General features: G+C 41.4%; 2 protein-coding genes across 2 annotated transcripts in view; both read left to right on the forward strand.

Moving 5' to 3' along the window:
• LOC138664669 (telomerase protein component 1-like) overlaps nt 1-12,052 on the forward strand; it is a 38,104-nt gene extending 26,052 nt beyond the window's left edge. The window contains exons 8-9 of the mRNA XM_069751615.1: nt 10,386-10,522; nt 11,831-12,052. Of these exons, the coding sequence (XP_069607716.1) occupies nt 10,386-10,522; nt 11,831-12,052 (359 nt within the window). The remainder of the gene's footprint in view (nt 1-10,385; nt 10,523-11,830) is intronic.
• Nucleotides 12,053-12,217: 165 nt separating this feature from the next.
• The window catches only part of LOC138657768 (uncharacterized), a 49,030-nt gene continuing 41,331 nt past the window's right edge, over nt 12,218-19,916 (forward strand). The window contains exons 1-2 of the mRNA XM_069745433.1: nt 12,218-12,410; nt 12,524-12,724. Of these exons, the coding sequence (XP_069601534.1) occupies nt 12,306-12,410; nt 12,524-12,724 (306 nt within the window). The 5' untranslated portion in view covers nt 12,218-12,305. The remainder of the gene's footprint in view (nt 12,411-12,523; nt 12,725-19,916) is intronic.

Here is a 19,916-nt window from a genome sequence, read left to right on the forward strand (position 1 = left end):
AGAATGGTGTCACACTTGGGAATTTTCTATCATATAGACCCCTCAAAATGACTTCAAATGAGACGTGGTCCCTAAAAAAAAATGGTGTTGTAAAAATGAGAAATTGCTGGTCAACTTTTAACCCTTATAACTCCCTAACAAAAAAAAAAATTGGTTCCAAAATTATGCTGATGTAAAGGAGACATGTGGGAAATGTTACTTATTAAGTATTTTGTGTGACATATCTCTGTGATTTAATTGCATAAAAATTCAAAGTTTGAAAATTGCGAAATTTTCAAAATTTTCGCCAAATTTCCGTTTTTTTCACAAATAAACGCAGGTACTATCAAAGAAATTTTACCACTATCATGAAGTACAATATGTCACGAGAAAACAATGTCAGAATCACCAGGATCCGTTGAAGCGTTTCGGAGTTATAACCTCATAAAGGGACAGTGGTCAGAATTGTAAAAATTGGCCTGGTCATTAACGTACAAACCACCCTTGGGGGTAAAGGGGTTAACAGTGAATAGTGACAGATGCACTCAAAATATTGTGCCCATAGTATCCAAACCTAGTTTTTCCTTCATATTTCCATTGCTATCCAATTTTCATTGCTACTGACCTATTTATCTATTTTTGTAGGTCTTTCATTAATGGGAATTTGTCACCAGATTTTTGCCACCCCATCTGAGAGCAGTATGGCCAGAGAACTGGATTTCAGGGATGTGTCACTTACTTTGCTGCTTGCTGTAGTTTTGATAAAATCACAGTTTTCTGTGCAGCAGATCTAGCAGTTCTCTAAAAGCTCAGCTCTTCACAACCCAGCTCAGAACACACCAGCAGCTAATCAGAGGTGGTGACAAGATGTAATAAATTATAGTGAACAACAATAATATCGAATGATAAAGATATTGAGAAATAACATCAAGAAATATTATTATTGACAATACCAATATCAACCGATAAGAACACCGCACAATAACAATGCCCTTAACACAGATTCTAGGAGACGGTCAGCAAAGAAAGCTCACCAACAAAAGTTTATAAAATGAAAATATTTTATACCCAGAGTCAAGTAAATAGTATAACATTGATAAAACAAATACCCATTAACAAATATAATAGAGAGACATAAATTACATAAGCTTAGTGTACCCTGTGTTCACAGTGGACATTATGCGAATGACACAGGCCCCATTGATGCTGGCAGGCAAACGACTATCACCAATCTATTAACTTACTTACACACGTGGTCAAAATTGTTGGTACCCCTCATTTAATGACAGAAAAACTCACAATGGTCACAGAAATAACTTAAATCTGACAAAAGTAATAATAAATAAAAAATCTATGAAAATGAGCAAATGAAAGTCAGACATTGCTTTTCAACCATGGTCCCAAAAATTCATGAAATAGGCCTGGATAGAAATGTTGGTACCCCTGAGAATAATGTGACAAAAAGGCATGTTAAATCAACGTGTGTCCACTAACTTACATCACAGGTGTCTACAATCTTGGAATCAGTGAGTGGGCCTGTATATAGGGCTACTCGCTATACTGTTTGGTGACATGGTGTGTATCACACTCAACATGGAACCAGAGGAAGCGAAGGAAAGAGTTGTCTCAGGAGATTTGAAAGAAAATTATAGACAAACATGTTAAAGGTAAAAGTTATAAGATTATTTCAACTTCAAGCAGCTTGTTGTTCCTGTGACTACACTTGCACATATTATTCAGAAATTTAAGATACATAGGACTGTAGCCAACCTCCCTGGACGTGGCCGCAGGAGGAAAATTGATGACAAATAAAAGAGACGGATAATACGAATGGTAAGAAAAGAGCCCAGAAAAACTTCTAAACAGATTAAAGGTGAACTTCAAGCTCAAGGAACATGAGTGCCAGATCTCACCATACGTCTTTGTATGAGCCAAAGTGGACTTCATGGGAGATGACCAAGGAAGACACCATTCTTGAAACAAAATCGTAAAAATGCCAGACTGGAATTTGCCAAACTAGATGTTGACAAGCAACAAAGCTTCTGGGAGAATGTTCTATGGACAGATGAGACAAAAATGGAACATCAACTCTATGTTCACAATGGAAAAATGAAGCATATCAAGAAAAGAACACTGTCCCTACTGTGAAGCATGGAGGAGGCTCTGTTATGTTCTGGGGCTGCTTTGCTGCATCTGGCACAGGGTGTCTAGAATCTGTGCAGGGTACAATGAAATCTCAAGACAATCAAGGGATTCTAGAGAGAAATGTGCTGCCCAGTGTCAGAAAGCTTGGTCTCAGTCGCAGGTCATGGGTCTTGCAACAGGATAATGACCCAAAACACACAGCTAAAAACACCCAAGAATGGCTAAGGGTAAAAATTTAACGTACCAGTATTCTGAAGTGGCTTTCTATAAGTCCTGACCTAAATCCTATTGAGCATCTTTGCAAAGAGCTGAAACATGCCATCTGGAAAAGGCAACCTTCAAACACGAGACAACTGGAGCAGTTTGTTCTTAAGGAGTGGGCCAAAATACCTGTTGAGAGGTGCAGAAGTCTCATTGACAGTTGCAAGAATCGTTTGATTGCAGTGATTGCCTCAAAAGTTTGTGCAACAAAATATTAGGTTAAGGGTACCATCATTTATGTCCAGGCCTATTTCATGAGTTATATATATATTTTTTTAAAATCTGTGGAAGCATGGTTGAAAAGCAATGTCTGACTTTAATTTGAAAACGATTTAGAATTGATAGTCCTCAGTGGTTGATACCATCTTTTCAGTTAGCCAGTAAAAGGTAACAAATTGCAAGCTTTGGAGACTACACAGGTCTCTTCATCGGACAAAGACTAAAAGAAATTCTGAAGAATCACATATTTATGCACAACATAGCACAAAAAAAAAAACATGGATAAGACAGGTGACATGAAGCAGAATTACCATGAGTGATAAACAGTTATGTCCATAAATATTGGACCAGTTCTTAGATAAGGAATGTTTAATTGTCCTCTCATTGGGGTCTGGTTCTGTTGTGATGATCCCACGTAGTCTGAGTGGTAAGTTCCTTAGTTCCTTTTTTGATGTAAAAAGACATAAATCCATGCGACACATTGATTCCTGCACTAAGACTGTCAAAGGTCGTCATCCGTTTATATTCCTATACTCTTCTGTCTTAGATTTGAAGCTACTTTTTAATACAAGTAATTTAATGTCTATAATGTTATGATTTGGGAGACAAAAATATATTGCCACAGGTAGATCCATTATTTTTTCTCTTATTGTGTGGCGGTGAGAATTCATTCTTATTCTAATCTTTTGCCCTGTCTCTCCCACATACAGACCCCCAGTTGGACATTTAGTACAAATAATTAGGTACACCACATTGGATGTGATGCAGCTGAAGGTACCTGGTATCTTGTAGTCCTGATGTGAATTGGGGATCTTTATCCTATCTGTGGTCATTATAAATGGACAGGTTCTACATTTTTTCTGATTGCAAGGAAAGGTTCCAGCAGCTGTTGGAGAGGACAGAGAGCTCTTGACAATGATTCTTCTTAGATTGGGGGGCTGCCTAAAACACAGTAGCGGGGGGTCTGGAAAAATGGATTGTAAGCGGACATCTTTTTGTAGTAAAGGTTGTAATTTTCGTGCAGCTCCCCTTAGCACCCCCAGATTTGGATTGCAGGTAACTACTAGAGGTACCCGGTTATTTTCTTCTTTAGCTTTGTAATGTAGCAGGTGATTCCTTGATATTCTGGTGGCTCTTGTAATCTGGTTTTCAATTGTTCTTGGATGGTAGCCCTGATTCCAAAAGGTTTTTCTGAGGCGACCAAGGTGTTCATCCCTATCCATTGGGTTGGAACATATTCGATTGTATCTGATGGCTTGGCTGTAGATAATAGTTTTTTTGTGTGTTTTGGATGGAAACTCTCCCATTTAAGGTATGTTGGACGGTCGATTGGCTTCTGATACAGGGATGTCTCTATTTTATTGTTCTGCAGCTTAATGATGGTGTCCAAAAAGTTAATTTCAGTACAGGAGTAGTTGAGTGTCAAGTTGATGGTAGGATGAAATTGATTAAACTGTTCATGGAATGTCTTTAGCTGTGGCTCAGACTCTGTACAGATGATTAAAATATTGTCAATGTAGCGGTAGTAGGCCAGAGGCCTGATGGGACATGAGGATAAAAAGTCGCTTTCAAGCTTGGCCATGAAAAGATTTGCATACTGTGGGGCCATTTTACTTCCCATTGCTGTGCCAGTCTCCTGTAGATAGATCTTCTTGTCAAATTCAAAGTAATTGTGGGTGATGAATTTTATAAGTTTCACCACAGAATCCGCTTCAGTCCCTGTGTTTTCCAGAAAGAATTTGCAGGCATTTAATCCATCCTGGTGTGGGATATTGGAGTACAAAGATTCCACATCCATGGTGACCAGGATGGTTCCTTCTGGTAGAGGACCTATTGCTGATAGTTTATTCAATAGGTCAGTTGTGTCCTGAATGAAGCTGGGTGTATCCTTTACTAGGGGTTTAAGAATACCCTCTACTTATCCAGATACCTGCTCAGTAAGGGTGCCCACACATGAAATAATTGGTCTTCCTGGATTTCCAGATTTGTGGATTTTGGGAAGCATGTAGAATATACCTGTTCTTGGACTTTCTGGTATCAGGTCAATGGCTCTTATGGATTCGTCGGGTAGACAAGATACCAACTTGTTTAGTTCCTTGTAATAGTCCTGTGTAGGATCCGACTCCAATTTTTTGCAGTAGTGTGTGTCCATAAGTTTTCTGTTTGCTTCCTTCATATAGTCTGATGTGTTCATCATGACTATTGCACCTCCCTTGTCAGCAGGTTTGATGATGATTTCTTTGTTGGTTTTCAGAGACTGCACGGCCCTTCTCTCCTGGGCACTGATGTTGGATGCTTATCTCCTGTTAGTATCTATGATGGTGGATTTTATTAAATGTCTGAAGGAGTCTATATAGTTATCCAAATGAGGGTTGCGTCCAGGTGGAGGTGTCCAGTCTGACCTCTTCTTTGTTGTTAGGATTCCTTTTCCTTCATTCCAGGTGGGTTCCGAATCTTCTGTATCATTGAAATATTCCCTCAGGCACAGTCTCCTGAAAAAATCTTCCATATCACTGCAGAGTTCAGTTTTATCCAGGGCAGAGGCGTAGCTAGGCTTTTGGCTCGGAGGGGGGGGGGCAAAGCTTCTGAGTGGGCCCCTAACCAGGTAACCTTGATTACAACTTGGTGACGAGTTATACTGGATAATACTGGAGGAGAGCCTCAGCAGATGACCGCGATGTTACTGAAGATAATCTCTATATAAAGACCAACATGGATATTACCGCCATATGGTCAGTGGTAAATACCAGCCCTGCAGAATATATAACCGATCACAGCACAGTTACAAATAATGTCTTACCCCTGACGTTCTTTTTGATGGAATCGTCACTTTTCCCGTCTTTTCCATCTGGCCCAGACCGACATGACAACTTCTTCCAGCAACGAGTCTGCTGCAGAGAATACAACAAAGACACATTTCACTTCTCATATTCCAGCCACATCACAATCTATTCCCAACCTGCACAAACTCCTCATCCTGCTGATACCCCAATACTGAGCCACTGCTGCCATATGTGTCCCTATTACTACACCTAATACCCCAAAACTGAGCCACTGCTGCCATATGTGTCCCTATTACTGCACCTGATACCCCAATACTGATCCACTGCTGCTATATGTGTCCTTATTACTGCACCTGATACCCCAATACTGAGCCGCTTGTGCCATATGTGTCCTTATTACTGCACCTGATACCCCAACATTGAGCCGCTGCTGCCGTATGTGTCCATATTACTGCCGCTGATACCCCAATACTGAGCCGCTGCTGCCGTATGTTTGTCCCTATTACTGCCCCTGATACCTGAATACTGAGCCTCTGCTGCCATATCTGTCCCTATTACTACACCTGATACCCCAACACTGAGCCGCTGCTGCCGTATGTGCCCCTATTACTGCCCCTGATACCCCAATACTGAGCCGCTGCTGCCGTATGTGTCCCTATTACTGCCCTGCTGTGTGGTTCTCTGTGCCCTCTAAATTCTAAGGCACCCCTCTATAATATAGCAATGCCAGGTGCAAGTGCCCTAGAAGACAGTGCCCATATTTTGCCCCCTAGAAAGTAATATTGCCCTGAGTTCCCCTATAACAATAAGTGCCCACTTCACATTTAATAATATCCAGAGTCTGCCTCCTGTACAGCTCCCCTATACACAGCATGATGCTCTCTTATACACAGTATACTGACCCCTTAGTAGCCTCCAACACTGTAATCCCCACACTGTATGATGCCCCTGTAGATAGCCTCCATATAGTATAATGGACTTTTTATAGTATAAAAAGGCAAGCTCTGCTGTCGGCTGCAATCTGGACTCTCTTGAGGAGGTAGTAGAGAGAAGAACTCTGAGAAAGTGTATGGCGATTATGAACAATAACGCACATCCACTATATGAGCTATTCATGAGACAGAAGAGCACCTTCAGTAACCGGCTAATACTTCTGAGGTGTAAGAAGGAAAAATTTAGGAAATAGTTTGTGCCAACTGCTATGGGGATGTACAACAATAACATTAGGGTTAAATCATCATGGTAAATGTCTACTTTATTTCTCTACATTTCAGTTCACTCGTTGTGTATGTCCTATTCTAATGTATAATGTTCTTCTGTCAACTCCACTGTCATGTCAATTAAGTAATTCTTTTTATGATTTTATGATTTAAGTTGTGCTGCTGTGATACCATAATTTCCCACGGGATCAATAAAGTGTATCGTATCGTATCGTATAATGCACCAGATAATCCTCAATATAGTATAATGTACCAGATAGTCCTCAATATAGTATAATGCACCAGATCGTCATCAATATAGTATACTATATTGAGGACTATCTGGTGCATTATACTATATTGATGACGATCTGGTGCATTATACTATATTGAGGACTATCTGGTGCATTATAATGTACCAGATAGTCCTCAATATAGTATAATGTACCAGATAGTCCTCAATATAGTATAATGCACTCCCCATAGGTCTTCTCTATATTGTATAATGCACCCCCCATAGGCAGACTCTATAGCACAAGGCAGCACCCCATAGGCAGACCCTGTAGCATAAGGTAGCACCCGCAGGCAGACCCTGTAGTTTAAAGCAGCACCCCTATAGGCAGACCCTGTAGTACAAGACAGCACCCCTATAGGTAGACCCTGTAGTATAAGGCTGCACCTCCATAGGCAGACCCTGTAGTATAAGGCAGACCCTGTAGTATTAGGCAGACCCCCCATAGGCAGACCCTGTAGTATGAGGCTGCTTTCACACATCAGGTTTTTTCTTTCAGGCACAATCCGGCAGTTTCGGGCACAATCCGGATCCGTTTTTTTCCCATAGAGTTGTATTAGCACCAGATTGTGCCTGAAGGACATGCGTTTCATCCGTTTTGTGCCGGATCCGTCCCTTCAGGCTTTTTTGCCGCACACAAAAAATGTCTCCTGCAACGTTTTTTGTGTCCGGCGAAAAAGCCTGAAGGGACGTTTCCGGCAATAAACGCATGGAACTGATGTGTGAATGAACGTTTCCGGCAATTGAATCCGTTTTTTACACATTGAGCATGCCCAGAAGCTTTGCTTTTGATTCTGTCATGGAATATCTCTCTCTCTCTCCTCTCTCTCTCTTTCTCTCCTCTTTCCCTTCTCCCCTCTCTCTCCTCTCTCTCTCGTCAAAAACCATGCGCAGTACAGAGAGCCGGATCCAGCTAAAAAACGGATCCGGTGCATCAGTTTTTCACAATTTACGCCGGATCCGTTTTATAGCAAATTTGCCGGATTTAGCCTGAAACCAAAAACCTGATGTGTGAAAGTAGCCTTAGGCAGACCCCCCCATAGGCAGACCTTGCAGTATTAGGCAAACCCTGTAGTATTAGGCAGATCCCCCCCATAGGCAGACCCTGTAGTATTAGGCAGACCCCCCATAGGCAGATTCTGTACTATAAGGCAGCACCCCTTAAAAAAATAAATAAATACTCACCTCTCTTCTTTCTTGCTCCTGCGCTGCTCTGAGCTCCCACTCGTCTCCTGACAGCGGGCGCCGGGCAGTGACTCAGCGCGCCCTCTGTCAGCGTCGCCGACGTCAGACGCTGACAGGGGAATGATGGGGGAAGGGGTGCAGCGCTCCTTCCCTCATCATTGCGGTCAGCTGTATCAGCTAAATGCCGGTACAGCTGACCCTGCGATTACAGGCAGGGGGCCCACTTTCGGCAGCGGGCCCCCCGCCTGTTCAGGGGCCCCATACGCGCTCCGATACAGTTACAGTAGCGTAGCTCTGGGTGGGCCCCCTCAGAGCACCGGGCCCGGGGCGCCCGCACCCTGTGCCCCCCAGTACAGTAGCTACGCTACTGATCCAGGGCCTTAGTAGGACAAAATGAGAGTCCTCTGGAAAGCACAGCCAGCTCCACTTTGTTAGGTTTATAATCTGAGAGATTAATGACACAGTTAGGCTACTTTCACACTTGCGTTTTTTGCAATCCATCGCAATACGTCGGTTTGGGCAAAAAACGGATCCTGAAAATGTGCCCGCAGGATGCGATTTTTGCCCATAGACTTGTATTAGCGACGGATGGGCACATGTCGCGTCTGTCGTGCAACGGATCTGTCGTGTTTTGGTGGACCGTCGTCACGAAAAAACGTTCAATGTAATGTTTTTTTGTACGTCGCGTCCGCCATTTTCTACCGCGCATGCACGGCTGGAACTCCGCCCCCTCCTCCCCGGACTTCAGAATGGGCAGCGGATGCATTAAAAACTGCATCCGCTGCCCATGTCGTACACAAATTTCACAACATGTGTCGGTACGTCGGCCCGACGCTTAGCGAAGGACCCGTACCAACGCAAGAGTGAAAGTAGCCTTGGATGCTTTTGTGTCTGGAATGGAGTGGTTGTCCAAGTTGTCAGGTTTTGGCTTTGTTTTGTATCTGTTTGCATAGAGTCCTGAATTGAGGCGCAATCTGTTCAGTTTCTTTTCCTTGTTATGAATCAGAAAAGTCTGTAGTTTGTTGTATTATTGTTGTAATTTTTGCTCTGTGTCTTCTGTAAGTGTTTTCCTCAGAGTTTCAAATTGCCCTTGGACTTTACACTTTATGCTGTAGCAGACATGCAAAAGATGATTCCTTAATCTCTCAGAAGTCCTGAGACACAGGTTTTGTGCATAATGGGTGTTGTAGGTATGAAGAATTGGGTTTGTAATCCAGAGTCCTTTGGGAATTAGATTCTCATTTTTGCATTTACATAGGAAAAAAATGTCGCTGTCCATTTGTGCACGTTTCTTCAGAAGTGGTTTTAGTTCCATAAAGATGCGGTACATTCTGGTATCATCCAGTTTGATACAGGAAAGATATATATCTTGGTACCGTGTTAGCCAGTGGATAGAAAAATATCAGTGGTTGATGCCTTTTAATGACTAGCTGAAAAGATGGTAACAAATTGCAAGCTTTCGAGACTACACAGGTCTCTTCATCAGGCAAAGACTAAAAGAAATTCTGAAGAATCACATATTTATGCACAACATAGCACAGAAATAATCTTGAGTAACGAGTATACTTGCTCATCCCTATTTAGATATTATCATATTATCACTATTTACATATTATATTTACATATTATCTACAGATAATAATCTCTTGATGATAAAACAGTGATTTTCTCAAAACTACAGCATGAAGTCCAGTAAGTGACACTTTCTGTCTCTATCTTATGCTGCTTTTGGATAGGACGGTAAGAATCTGGTAACAGATTCCCTTAAAAGTGTAACTGCAAACCAAATTGAAAGTTTAGTACATACTTTCTCTCATCAACGCTTGTATGTCTGACCACTACCTTCTGTCTACCTCCATATCAGCTAGGACTACCTGTTCTACTTTGAGGTTATTTTGCGTCACTAGGTGAGATATGTACTGTTGATGTTGCTTCCACAGTCGCTTGCCTGTATCCGCAGGTCTCTTGTGGGCCCTGTATGCTTTTAATTCGAATATGCTCTTAATTAGAAGATGCCTGCTGGTTCTGCACATAACTTGTCCAGTTGCCATCGATGCAACATCCGCAGTGCCTCTTACCTCTTTATGTAGTCATCAGATGTGCCAAATATGTTTACTTGAAGCTGTCCCTAAAGCCTAAGATTGCACTATGGACCCTTTGTGTAAGTTCCATAATACGTAAAAATGACCTTAATACAACAATATTTATCATTATTCAAATGCGCCACTCAATCAAACCAAGAAATGTCCTCAGACTCTCGGTAGTGCCGCCTCAGGCCGCTCTTGCCTTATGTGATGGTTTTTATTACCTTGTGGTTTTCAGCGCGAGAGGATATTCTTATGAAGCTGAGAAACTGTTGGAGAAATGAAGAGATGAAAGACATACTGCAGCATGTCCTGAACACTTCTGTCAATCTCGCTGACATTTCCACTTACCTATTCATTGATGCCATAAATCAGGTGAAATAAATGCATTATTGGACTGACTCTTCCTATGCTGTACACCTTTACACCATCATTTAACATGTATCTTCTTAGGCTACGTTCACATTTGCGTTGTGCGGTGCTGCGTTGGCGACGCAACGCACAACGCAAACAAAAACGCATGCAAAACGCATTGTTTTGTGACGCATGCGTCCTTTTTTGGCATGATTTTGGACGAAAAAAAAATGCAACTTGCTGCGTCCTCTGCGCCCTGACGCTTGCGCCAAAAAAGACGCATGCGTCTCAAAACGCAAGACAACGCATGTCCATGCGCCCCCATGTTAAATATAGGGGCGCATGACGCATGCGTCGCCGCGGCTGCGCCTGACGCAGCCCCGCAAGACGCAGCCCCGCAAACGCTAATGTGAACGTAGCCTTAGTATGTTTTTAGGCTGCAATATGCGTTTGTTTAAATTGTTCGTTCTTTTGTCCAAGTTTTTAATGAGATTTATGGCTACCACTTTAGCCTCTTCACGACAAGGTGTTTTTTTTTTTTTTAACTGTTGCTCTTCTGTTTTCTCCTAACTTTTTTTCAAGAGCCATAGCTTTTTTATTTTTTTTTTGTCAGCATAGTCATATGAGAGCTTGTTTTTTTGCAGTACTAATTGTAGTTTTGAATGACACCATTCATTTTAACAAACTATGGAATGGAAAATGAAAAACATTTCCAAGTTCAGTGAGATGTCGAAAAAATAGCCTTTATTTTTTGGGGTTTGTTTGGTAAAATGACCTGGCTTTATGATTACCTTTTAAAAAAATAAAATTAGGTCTGTATTGCCATTTTTCATGCTATCTAAATACTGCTGTTAGTGATTGAAAGTGGCATTTAATTGGTTAAACAGCACCTATAAGAGCAGGCTTCAAATGGTTCATTTACAGTAAGATGTTGGCTGTGTAACTTGGCTCTTGGCTATCATTTCCAGTGCATGGTGCAGGTTTCGCTTCTCAGCCGATTCTGTATACTGGCACTTGATGTCATGTACTGTTACACCATACATTGGGAAGAGGTTATTTCATGAAACTTTTCAGAATAAGTTGTAATTTTTGTGTACATGAGGAATAACACTATATTTCGGGTCATTATATGACTTGTACATTGCATTATTCATCAGTTTTCCCCTGTTCAGGCTCTATCACTTATTTTCAGTTCTCTCTAAGCTAGTGGATGGAGACTAGAAGCAATAACAGCAACATTACAAAACATTGCATAGTATTACTGAGCAGCGTGACTGTGAATCCAGCACTGAAGTATAAATGTCTAAATTATAACATTTCTTCTTTTAGCTTTCATTTCCATCTGACGTCACTGATCTGTTCTCTTGGATGAGCACCCAAGGATTTCTTCCTCCTTCTTACAAGTGTGTCATGAGCTGCACCCCTACCTCTGTTCTCCACAGTATGCCATCATCTAACTGTCTGGAACTGGATCTTCTGTCTCTGGAGGCGGCACGGAGCCTTGTGGTCTTATACTTGTCTCACTATAGTAAGGTGACAGCAGTAGTGTAATGTATTGAGAGTAAAAAAGAATAAAGGGAACCTAGTGTTTATCCATTACATTGCTGATGGCAGATGTTGTTGCTCAACTGTTTTACTGCAGATTGATTATGGATATTTCTGTTTGCCTAATCTGCCCATTTTCCAAATCACACAGATATTAAGCCCTGAGCAACTTCATGAACTTCTGCAAAAATCCTCTTCTACAAACCCTTTGTGGATATCGCTTGCCTGTGAGGAACTCCGTGTGTATGGATTGTTTGAGATGCTGACCAAAAAGATTATTGAATTACCTGACACACTGCAAGGTCTGCTGCAAAGTATCATTCAGAGATTGGTGCAGGAGGACCACAGTAGTCGGGTTAAAAAGGTGAGAAGAATTAGTAGCAATAGTAATAAATATTCTGTTTTGCATCTGCTATTAAAGATCTGATGTCTGACAATCCCACACAAAGTTGAATGATATGATCTTTTTCTTTTTAGCTACTTTGTTTGCTGCATTGCTGTCAGGAGGGTGTCGCTGAGCAAGACTTGAAAGGAGCAATGTCTTCTCTAGAAGGTGTCTCAGAAATACCCACCATAGATTGGGCATCACTTCGCAGAGCTTTGAACTGTCTTCTACGAGTAGGCCGAGATCATAGAGGGAGAGACATTCTTCATTTCTTTCACGGCAGTGTAGCAAAGGTAACATTGGCTATGTATGAAGCTTAATGCCAGATATTTTTTTAGTATGTAATCCAAAATTGTGTGCTCCATGTTCTATCCAACTAAATCCATCCTGCCCATTGTCATGATTTTGGTTATGAATTGATAACCGAAATCTTAGTATACAAATCTTGAAACAAATATCAAATACAATACAAATTAGATGTATGTCATGATTAAATATTTGTAGTAAGAATACAGATTGCAATGTTATCAACCTGTGGTGTAAGCCAGGAGAATGGCCACCCAATAGGATCATCTATCTTGGACAATTAAGTATGACTAGTTACAAGTGCCTTAATTTACATTTATGGTGTCAATTTCTTTCTAGAAAATCCTGTATACATCATATTGCCTATCATGACAAATTTAGGTATGTTTAGAAACATTTCCCCGTGGGGTAGGGCTAATTATCATTTGTCATAATTTGTTATCATATGCCAACACTTGAAATGGTTAACGTTTACCCTAGACTATGAGAATGCAAGATAGGGTTGTGTAAACATTTGTTTGGATACCTATTTCACCGCTATCTGGTGTCCAGTTTGCAGAAATTCATATTTCATTCATATGAAAATTACAATGTGACCTTGTGCCCACCTCCCGTATAGGCATTATAATTGCATCCAGAGGTTCCCACTTTGCCCTCATTTGGTATTCTTGTTTCAAGCACATTATCCACACTATTGCATCTGGCTTCTAGCTCCCCTCTAACAGTATCATCTTAGCTCCAGCTTACTATTATTTATTTCTCTCCACCTTTCCCCCTTCCCTCCCGCAAATATATGCACATCCAGATCTTCTCTTCTGTACTGGGCTACTCATAAAAATCCCTTCTGGAGACCTCCTTTTCACAGTCGGTTGCTAGACCAGTTGCTAATGCAGAAAACTGGCAGACAGCTATGAGCCACACATCATAGGCATGCGAGCCACATGTGGTTCCTGAATCACAGATGGAGGAGCCATGCTCTAAGCACTGATGTCTTCTTGGTCCACACTGAAAAACAGAACAGCTCACCACACCTGCATCATTAACATTCTGGGTGCTCGACATCCTGAGCGGGCATGAATATAAATGCAACGTAACATCCACTTACGCTTTTTGGAATTAAATTCTTTAATTATAGCTATGATTAAGGAATTTCATTCTGAAAAGCGTAACAAGATGATCTGATGCATATTTTTACAGGTTATCTATGCACTTGATTTTTGAATAAAGTACAAGAATTCATCCTGGGGGACGGAGTGCCCCTTTTCTTCAGTTCCATTGATGTCCTCTCTTAGTTACAAAGTGGAGATTCCAAACATACTGACACTAGACTGCTCCTGAAAATGAAAAACAATACAAAAAAAGAATGCTTTATCATCATGCAGCCGAACAAAAAGTGGAAAAAAGCGTGAGCAAAAAAAACAAATATAAATGAATATGGTACTGCTAAGATCGTCATCTTGTCCTGCAAAAAATCAAGCCATTTAACCGCTCCATCAGCGGAAAAATAAAGAAGTTATAGCTCTCAGAATACAGCAATGTGAAAATAATTATTTTTTCTATACTTTTTTTGTAAAAGCGCCAAAACTTAAAAAAAACTATATAAATGGGACATCACTGTAATCTTACTGACCCGAAGAACAAAACTGCCTTATCAATTTTACAACACACGGAATTACATAACCCCCCCCGCACCACCCCGAAAAAAAAATCCTGAAAAGCTGCTCTTTGTTCATTCTGCTTCCCAAAAATCAGAATAGAAAGCAATAAAAAAAAATGTCATGTGTCTGAAAATGGTATCCGTAAAAAACGTCAACTTGTCCCGCAAAAAGCAAGCCCTCACATGACTCTGTGGGCAAAAATATGGAAAAATTATAGCTCTCAAAATATGGTGATGCAAAAACTAGTTTGAGCTCTGCAAGAAAAAGTGTCTTTTAGTGTGTGACAGCGGCCGAATATAAAAAAAGATATAAATTTGGTATCACTGTAATCGCACCAACCCAAAGAGTAAAATTGCATAATCACTTACACCGCACGCGTAACGGCTTAAAAAATAAATACAACCAATTCCTCACCTGCTGTTGATTTGTTCATGCTGCCTCCCAAACATTGCAGTAGGGCTCAGAGCATATTTATCCTGCGCTCTGCGCTGAGCACTTACACCGGGGTTTCCATGTAAAACTCTGAAATACGTGATTCAGACGAAACTCTCTTCAGAACATTCCCTGTAATGAGGAAGATGGAGGCACTGTGGACGCCATAAGACCTGTTATACGGCGGAGTCCATCTTTTTAGGCAAGCATAAAAGTGACATCGGTCACAGTTTTGTGAACTTTTGAAAAGAAGGACAATGCTGAACAGAGGCCAGACGGAGTTCAGAGTAACTCTGCTGCCTCATTATTATAGTGAATGGATCCCTCGGGGGTTTCATCTGAATCACGTCACTCAGAGATTTGGATGGAAACCCCAAAGTAAGTGCTCAGCGTAGAGCACCAGATCAATGAGATCCTAAATGTTATGTAAAATGTTCCCAATAAAAGCTTCAACTCAATACACAAAAAAGCAAGTCCTCACTCAGGTCTGTGATCTGTTAATGAAAATATAGGGGGCTTCCACATTACTGGTAGTACAAAGACTCTGGAAAAGCGTCCCTCAAAAGAAATTCAGTGCTCCCAAATCCCCCCTTCCTTCTGAGTCCCACAGTGTACCTAAACCACATATAGGGTCCACATGTTTGGCATTTATGAAGTAATGAGAGCACGCCTAATTTATGGGTGCATGTTTCCAGAAGCATGGGGCTGGCCATAACGTACTGGTCACTACAATGGCAGTTGGCAATTTTCACTCAGCAACATTCATTGCTGCTTGTTTCTGGAAAACACCCATGGAGTCAAAATCATCACTACACCTGTAGATAAATTCCCAATGGGGTATAATTTCCAAAATGGGGTCACTTGAGGGGAAGCTAAAACTAAATTTTGGTGGTTAAAAATTATATTTTTTCCACTGCCCAATGGTATACAATTCTATGACACACTGTGGTATCAATATGATCACTGTACCCCTAGATTAATTTGTTGAGAAGTGTAGTTTGTAAAATGGGGTCACTTATGTGAGGTTCTGCTGTTCTGGCAACTCAGGGGCTCTCCCAGTGGGTCATGGCACCCGCAAACCATAACAGTAAAATCTGCACTATAGTATGGCTCTGCTTCCTTTCTGAGCTTTGCACTGTGCCTGAAAAATATTTCCCGATTTGCATGTAGGGTATTGGCGCACTCAGGAAAAAATGGACCTTAGTTTGTTGTAAAGAAAATTTCCTATTAACCCTTAGATAAATTTAAAACTTGGGGCTGAAACAACACTTTTGTGGTAAAAATATAATTTATTATTTCTTCACCGCTTGATGGCATAAAATTCTGTGAGGCACATGTGGTGTCAATATGATCACTGCACCCCTAGATGAATTCATTGGGGGGTGTAGTTTCTCAAATGAGTTCACATATAGGGGGTTTCTGTTGTTCTGGCACCTCAGGGGCTTTGCCAACGTGACATGGCACCCTCAATCCATTCCAGCAAAATCTGGCACTGCGGCACTTCTTCCCTTCTGAGCTTTGCACTGTGCCTCAAAAGTAGTATTCCCCTACATATAGGGTATCGGAGTACTCAGGAGAAGTTGCACAACAAATTGTATGGTGGAATTTATCCTGTTACCCTTGTGAACATTAAAAAAAATGGGGCTAAAATAACATTTTTGTGGGGATATTGTGATTTTTTTTTTTTTAATTTTCACTGCTCAAAGTTATAAACTTCTGTGAAGCACCTGGGGTGTTCAAGGTGCTCACCACAAATCTAAATACATTTTTTGAGGGGTCTACTCTCCAAAATGGGGTCACTTGTGGGGGGGGTATCCATTGTTTAGGAACATCAGGGGCATGGCCAGGGCTGGACTGGGACAAAAAAAGCAACCCTGCCACACAAACCATATCAGCTCACATATTATAACACTCATCAGCCCCGATCAGTGAATTTTTGCTATACTTTGTCATACCCCTCACCACTCCTTTAAAGGAATTATTTGAAGAGCCACCTGTGAATAGCGCCACAGTGCGTATGATCGACCTCCGCTCCATTTACATAGTGCTCTTCAAAGCTACATTTCCCAGGATCATGGCGGTCCCAGCGGTCAGATCCACAACAAACAGAAAGTCATGCCCTATGCTATGATAGGGGATAACTTTCAAATATGGGATAATTTAAACAGGATTTTCATGATTTATTTTTATTTGCCCATAGGAATGTAGAAAATAATAAACCAATAATGACAATCCAGTAGTCCAATGTCGCCAAGAGCCCGTGCAAATAAGCATGTATATCCGGTGTGTGCGATTTTTATTTTTTTTTATCAGATAGCACACTGACCAATGTTATACAATGAGGCCGCGCAGAGAAACATAAATGATCCTGTAAATGTTTAATAACTACTGAGAAAAAAGCTGACTGCAAATGGATGACAAGTGAGAAGAAAATCGTCCCTCTCTTCTGGATGAAACCACAGATACTTATACAAGTGCTTCTCACTAAATTAGAATACATTAGAATACCATCAAAAAGTTAATTTATTTCAGTTCTTCAATACAAAAAGTGAAACTCATATTATATAGAGTCATTGCAAACAGTGTGATCTAATGTTTATTTCTGTTAATGTTGATGATTATGGCTTACAGCCAATGAAAACCCGAAAGTCATTATCTCAGTAGATTAGAATACTTTATAACGCCAGTTGAAAAATGATTTTAAAATCTGAAATGTTGGCCTGCTGAAATGTATGTTCAGTAAATGCACTCAATGCTTGGTCGGGACTCATTTTGCATCAATTACTGCATCAATGCGGCGTGGCATGGAGGCGATCAGGTTGTGGCACTGCTGAGGTGTTATGGAAGCTCAGGTTGCTTTGATAGCAGCATTCAGCTCGTCTGCATTGTTGGGTCTGGTGTCTATCATCTTTCTCTTGACAATAACTATGGGGTTAAGGTCAGGCGAGTTTGCTGGCCAATCAAGCACAATGATACTGTTGTTTTTAAACCAGGTATTGGTACTTTTGGCAGTGTAGGCAGGTGCCAAGTTCAGCTGGAGACTGAAATTTCCATCTCCAAAAAGCTTGTCGGCAGAGGGAACCATGAAGTGCTCTAAAATTTCCTGGTAGACGGCTGCGCTCACTTTGGTTTGATAAAACACAGTGGACTTAGGCTGGTTTCACACTTGCGTTTTAAAACTCATGCGTTTGAAAAAAAAAAACGCATGGTGAAAAAACGCATGTAAACGCTGCGTTTTTTAGACGCATGCGTTTTTGCATGTGGTGTAAAAAGCGCGGCGTTTTGACGCGTTTCCATGCGTTTTTCCATGCGTTTGCGTTTTTTAAACGCATGCTGAGAAATGTGTGACAGCTGCCAATCATCTAAATAAAGTTAAAAAAAAAAAACTATAAACATAAATAGCTATTGTTAAGGGATCCTAACCCTACCCCTAACCCTAACCCTAAAGGGATCCTAACCCTACCCCTAACCCTAACCATAAAGGGATCCTAACCCTACCCCTAACCCTACCCCTAACCCTAATCCCCTTAGGGTTAGGGGTAGGGTTAGGATCCCTTTAGGGTTAGGGGTAGGTTTAAGGGTAGGGTTAGGGTTAGGATCCCTTTAGGGCTAGGGTTAGGATCCCTTTAGGGGTAGGATTAGGGTTAGGGTTAGGATCCCGTTAGGGTTAGGTGTTGTGAATTCTGTTGTCGAACTCCCTCCTGTGGTCGTGAATGGTACTTCGGCGAGTTCTGTCCATGGACTCCCTCTGGTGGCTGTGAGTGAAGCTGCTGCTTCTGAGGTTCCTTACACAGGTGACGTGGTTTATCCCTTGGTTGGCTGCTCTATTTAACTCCACTCAGATCGTTACTCCATGCCAGCTGTCAATGTTCCTGCATTGGTTCAGTTCGCTCTTGGATCTTTCTGGTGACCTGTCTTCTCCAGCAGAAGCTAAGTTCCTGATAGTTATTATTTGTTCATTGTTTCCTTGTCCAGCTGGTTATCATGATTTTGTCTTGCTAGCTGGAAGCTCTGGGATGCAGAGTGGCATCTCCGCACCGTTAGTCGGTGCGGAGGTCTTTTTGCACACTCTGCATGGTCTTTTGTAGTTTTTTGTGCTGACCGCAAAGATACCTTTCCTATCCTCTGTCTGTTTAGTAAGTCTGGCCTCCCTTTGCTGAATCCTGTTTCATTTCTGCGTTTGTGACTTTCATCTTTACTCACAGTCAATATATGTGGGGGGCTGCCTTTTCCTTTGGGGAATTTCTCTGAGGCAAGGTAGGCTTTATTTTCTATCTCTAGGGCTAGCTAGCTCTTAGTGCTGTGAAGAGGCGTCTAGGGAGAGTCAGGAACGCTCCACGGCTATTTCTAGTTGTTGCGATAGGATTAGGGCCTGCGGTCAGCAGAGCTCCCACATCCCAGAGCTTGTCCTGTGTGAGTTTAACCATCAGGTCGTGCCGGGTGCTCCTAACCACCAGGTCATAACAGTTAGGATCCCTTTAGGGTTAGGGTTAGGGGTAGGGTTAGGATCCCTGTAGGGTTAAGGTTAGGATCCCTTTAGGGTTAGGGTTAGGATCCCTTTATCACCTTTATGGTGGGGGGTGGCATATTAGTGTGTTTTCTGTTTTTTTAATATAAAAACGCATGCGTTTTTAACGCAAACAAACGCATGCACAAAAAAACGCATGCGTTTCCATTGACTCCAATGTATTTTTTGGCCCAAAAAAACACATGAAAACGCATGCGTTTTTATTTGTCCAAAAAACACCCCTCAAAAATACTACAAGTTGCATTTTTGAAAATGAACGCATGCAGTAAAAAAACGCATGCGATTGATAACGCGACCAAATGCGTACAAAAAAAAGCATGCGTTTTCAATGTTAAATATAGAGAAAAAAACACATGCGTTTTTTTGTGCAAAAAACGCTGCCGACAAAAACGCAAGTATGAAACCACCCTTAGGCCATGTTCACACTATGCGGTTTTTACTGCGGAACCGCGGCGATTTTGCCGCTGCGGGTCCGCAGCTGTTTTCCATGCAGGGTACAGTACAATATTACCCTATGGAAAACAAAAACCGCAGTGCACATGATGCGGAAAAACCCGAAAA

Source organism: Ranitomeya imitator, chromosome 1, assembly GCF_032444005.1.
Source record: "Ranitomeya imitator isolate aRanImi1 chromosome 1, aRanImi1.pri, whole genome shotgun sequence".
NCBI classification, from domain to species: domain Eukaryota; kingdom Metazoa; phylum Chordata; class Amphibia; order Anura; family Dendrobatidae; genus Ranitomeya; species Ranitomeya imitator.